Genomic DNA, 5,000 nt, shown 5'->3' on the forward strand with positions numbered 1-5,000 from the left:
ATGATGACGGTGTCACAGGGGGATCAAGGGCAGCCATGTGCTGATCTCAGGCAGTGGGGCGGTGTGTCTGATGGTGATGGTGATGATGGTGATGATGATGATGATGATGACGGTGTCACAGGGGGATCAAGGGCAGCCATGTGCTGATCTCAGGCAGTGGGGCGGTGTGTCTGACGGGTCTCCACAACACCTTCACCACACTGACCGGGGGTCAGAGGATACGAACCGTCCACCACTTCCCTGAACACGCTGTGGACTGTCTGCAGTGGTTCAGTCCAGAGATCCTCGAACAGGTTGTCCCCTTTTTATTTGTGTTGATGTGGGCACTGATATAGCACCTGTCCTTGACCTTGTTATTTGTGTTGATGTGGGCACTGATATAGCACCTGTCCTTGACCTTGTTATTTGTGTTGATGTGGGCACTGATATAGCATCTGTTCTTGACCTTGTTATTTGTGTTGATGTGGGCACTGATATAGCACCTGTCCTTGACCTTGTTATTTGTGTTGATGTGGGCACTGATATAGCACCTGACCTTGTTATTTGTGTTGATGTGGGCACTGATATAGCACCTGTCCTTGACCTTGTTATTTGTGTTGATGTGGGCACTGATATAACACCTGTCCTTGACCTTGTTATTTGTGTTGATGTGGGCACTGATATAGCACATGTCCTTGTTATTTGTGTTGATGTGGGCACTGATATAGCACCTGACCTTGTTATTTGTGTTGATGTGGGCACTGATATAGCACCTGTCCTTGTTAATTGTGTTGATGTGGGCACTGATATAGCACCTGACCTTGTTATTTGTGTTGATGTGGGCACTGATATAGCACCTGACCTTGACCTTGTTATTTGTGTTGATGTGGGCACTGATATAGCACTGACCTTGACCTTGTTATTTGTGTTGATGTGGGCACTGATATAGCACCTGTCCTTGTTATTTGTGTTGATGTGGGCACTGATATAGCATCTGTCCTTGTTATTTGTGTTGATGTGGGCACTGATATAGCACCTGTCCTTGTTATTTGTGTTGATGTGGGCACTGATATAGCATCTGTCCTTGTTATTTGTGTTGATGTGGGCACTGATATAGCACCTGTCCTTGTTATTTGTGTTGATGTGGGCACTGATATAGCACCTGTTCTTGACCTTGTTATCTGTGTTGATGTGGGCACTGATATAACACCTGTCCCTGGCCACAGACCAAGCTTTAAGCACTTTACAAACACAGAGAGTCATTTGCACAACAGGCTGTCTACCCGGGTAGAGCCGATTGACAGCTGCCATTAGGCATTCAAGTCAGGGAGCATTTAGTGTCACACAGGTGAAACGTGTCGCTACAAGTCAGGGAGCATTTAGTGTCACACAGGTGAAACGTGTCGCTACAAGTCAGGGAGCATTTAGTGTCACACAGGTGAAACGTGTCGCTACAAGTCAGGGAGCATTTAGTGTCACACAGGTGAAACGTGTCGCTACAAGTCAGGGAGCATTTAGTGTCACACAGGTGAAACGTGTCGCTACATGTTGTATTGGAAGGAGACGGAAAATCCCTGTTTGTTCCCCCTCTTTAATCATCAACTCATTACTTCAGCAGTCAAGGACATGTAGGACTGCCAACTTTAAAGCATTAACTCTTGCTACTTTTAAATAATCCAGTATAAATTCTAACTTGTTATATTTTTTATGTTTTTTGCACACAACATGGCAGCCTGTATTATGGTGTAACAAAAGGTGTGTCTTGCACAGAACATGGCAGGCTGTATTATGGTGTAACAAAAGGTGTGTCTTGCACAGAACATGGCAGGCTGTATTATGGTGTAACAAAAGGTGTGTCTTGCACAGAACATGGCAGGCTGTATTATAGAGTGGTGTAACAAAAGGTGTGTCTTGCACAGAACATGGCAGGCTGTATTATGGTGTAACAAAAGGTGTGTCTTGCACAGAACATGGCAGGCTGTATTATAGAGTGGTGTAACAAAAGGTGTGTCTTGCACAGAACATATTGAGTAACCTGCCCTTGCGCCCACTGGCTGCACTGTGTTGGCCTCTGCCTTTTTTTTTGTGTTTAATCTGTGCTTTCCCTGTTTTAATCTGGACATTTTTTATATGTGTGTGTGCGTCGTATTTCCAGGACATCTAAGGTCGGAACAGTTTTATCATATTTATTTGCTTTTTAGAACAATTTTATAATAACAGTGTTTCAATTTTAAAATTTACTTCAATGAATGCAACTCACCGTACCCTCGTTTTCGCATCAGCGACCGCCTTCGTCCTGTCAACTATACTTTCCGTTTTTCACGTGCCCTGCCCTCTCTTACCGTCCGACCTCTGCTCTCGCACTACAACTGTCACCATGGAAAACGTCAATTTCATCAAAGCTTTGCTGTCAAATATATCATGGCAAAAACAATTCCGACGACACGATGACACGACGCAGCGCATAATCAGCCTGGGCATCGGCAGAGCAAAGACAAAAAGAGGAACCAGAGCGGGCAGACTTCGCCGTTTGTGGATCTCTGTCCCCAGCACTGATCATCCTGTCTCCGATGTCAGCCCTGCTGTTGCTGTGACTGTCAACGACAACCTCAACACTCATGTTCAAGCTGACTCCTTTACTTCCCGTGACACTGTCCTTTCTGACACTGTTCCAAAATGTGGTGTATCTCCCGTGATTGGCCCTGGTCTGCTTTCTACCCCTTCCACACCTGTCTCAACTCCCGGACCTTTCTCTGCCTTCCCACTGTCCTCCACTGCTCAGTCACCATCGTCTCCTTCCGTTGCCTGTCTGTCTGACTCACCTGCTTCACCATTAAATTTCTCTCAGCCTGCCTCTGATCTCTTTTATGCCTGCCTGTTCAATGCTCAATCTGTCTGCCCTGATCAAAAGACTGACTATATTTCTGATTATATTTTTGAAAATAATTTTGATATCGTATTTCTCACTGAAACCTGGTTGAAATTACAAGGTCACGAACCCAAAATTAAACAACTGACCCCCCCTGGATACAAAACCAAGTCACTTCCTCGACTGTCTCGTGGAGGTGGCATCGCCATCGTCTATAGAAATATCTTGGAGTCTTCCCTTTCCTTCTCCCATAACCATGCCTTTCCACATAACACTTTTGAAATGCTCGAAGTCACTCTCAATGTTCCCGGTCACTCAATCATCTTCTGTTGTCTCTATCGTCCTCCTCCTAGTCGTAAAAATAACCTAACGTCTTCTCTGTTTCACGATGAGTTCCGAACATTACTTGATTACTACAACCTTCGTTCTGGCAAACTTATCATCCTCGGAGACTTCAATTTTCATTTCAACAACCAAACTTCCTCTGATGTCAAACGCCTATGTCTATCTCTGTCCAATCATTCTCTCTCTCAGCTCGTTACAGAACCAACACACAGATCTGGCCATACGTTGGACTGGCTCATCACACGTGACTCTGATGCTATGATTGCGTCAGTGACTGTAACTGACGAACTCTCTTCCGACCATTCTGCTGTATTATTCTTGCTTAATATTTCAAAACCTACCAGAACCAAAAAATCCGTTACTCGTCGCAACCTGAAATCCATCAACATTAACACTTTTTCTTCTCAAGCTGCTGAACGCCTTTCCAAAATTTCTTCCCACACCAATGTCTCTACACACTACAACTCTGTCCTCTCTCAACTGCTGGATGAACATGCACCCCCCACTACCCGCATGCTCCCTGATAGACCTTCCGCCCCGTGGTACACACAAGACATTCGAATTGCAAAACGCAAACGTCGCCAATTGGAACGGCGATGGCGATCAACAAAACTGAAAGTCCACAATCAAATCTTCCGAAAACAAATAAATAAAGTCAAACATATGATCTCATCAGCGAAGACAAACTTCTTTTCTTCTCAAGTTCTCGATGCCACATCCACCAAATCTCTTTACACTATCATGTCAAATCTTCTCGGCACTGCAAAAAAGACTCCTTTTCCTTCTGCCTACACTTTATCTGAACTCCCCAATGTCTTCTCCTCTTTCTTTCTTGACAAAGTCCAGAATATTCGTACCATCTTAGACCAAATGCCTTTCCAACCTACTCATCCTGATCCTCAATTCAACGGCACTCCTCTCCATTCCTTTAATCCATTAACTGAAACAGATGTCCATGAAATCCTCAAAGAAATGACAATAAAATCCTGTGAGCTCGATCCTATACCAGCCTCTGTTTTTTCTCAGTGTGTCTCACAGCTTCTCCCTACAATCACCAACATTGTCAACTCATCCCTTCTCACTGGAACGTTTCCATCCACTTTCAAAACTGCAATAGTCCGGCCTCTTCTGAAGAAATCCAACCTTGACGCAAACATTCTGAAAAACTATCGACCAGTTTCTAATCTTCCATTCCTGTCCAAACTCCTTGAAAAAGCCGTCCTGAAGCAGCTCAACAATCACCTTTGTTTCAACAATCTCATCCACCCATTTCAGTCTGCCTATCGTGCTGACCACAGCACCGAAACCACTCTCCTCCACATCCTGAATAACCTACTGCTAGCGTCCGACTCAGGACAGATCTCCCTTCTCACTCTTCTCGACTTGTCAGCCGCCTTTGACACGATAGACCATTCAATCCTTCTTTCCCGTCTTCATTTTACATTTGGTATCAACGGCACTGTTCTAAACTGGTTCAAATCTTATCTCACTGATCGATTCCAGTCTGTCATTGTTGATAATTTCCAGTCTGAACCCGTTAAAATTGAACATGGAGTCCCACAGGGATCTGTTTTAGGCCCAGTGCTCTTCACACTGTACACTGCTCCTCTCGCTGAAATTATCAACCGCCATAATGTCAGTCATCATTCTTATGCTGATGACACTCAACTCCAGAAGAGTGATACACCTGAAAAACTGTTGTCGCTCTTGCAAGAAACATCTAACTGCTTCCTGGATATTCAAAATTGGATGACTCTAAATAAGTTACAATTGAACGCGGACAAAACTGAAGCAATGATCATAGGAA

At 44.4% G+C, this 5,000-nt stretch overlaps 1 protein-coding gene across 6 annotated transcripts in view; it reads left to right on the top strand.

Moving 5' to 3' along the window:
- Positions 1–5,000, top strand: part of LOC143290602 (STE20-related kinase adapter protein alpha-like) — a 49,647-nt gene that overhangs the window by 31,347 nt on the left and 13,300 nt on the right. For all 6 annotated transcript variants that reach the window (XM_076600196.1, XM_076600197.1, XM_076600199.1 and 3 more), the window contains one exon: positions 122–293. In XM_076600196.1, the coding sequence (XP_076456311.1) occupies positions 122–293 (172 nt within the window). The remainder of the gene's footprint in view (positions 1–121; positions 294–5,000) is intronic.

The sequence above is a fragment of the Babylonia areolata genome, chromosome 15 (genome assembly GCF_041734735.1).
Source record: "Babylonia areolata isolate BAREFJ2019XMU chromosome 15, ASM4173473v1, whole genome shotgun sequence".
Taxonomy (NCBI): domain Eukaryota; kingdom Metazoa; phylum Mollusca; class Gastropoda; order Neogastropoda; family Buccinidae; genus Babylonia; species Babylonia areolata.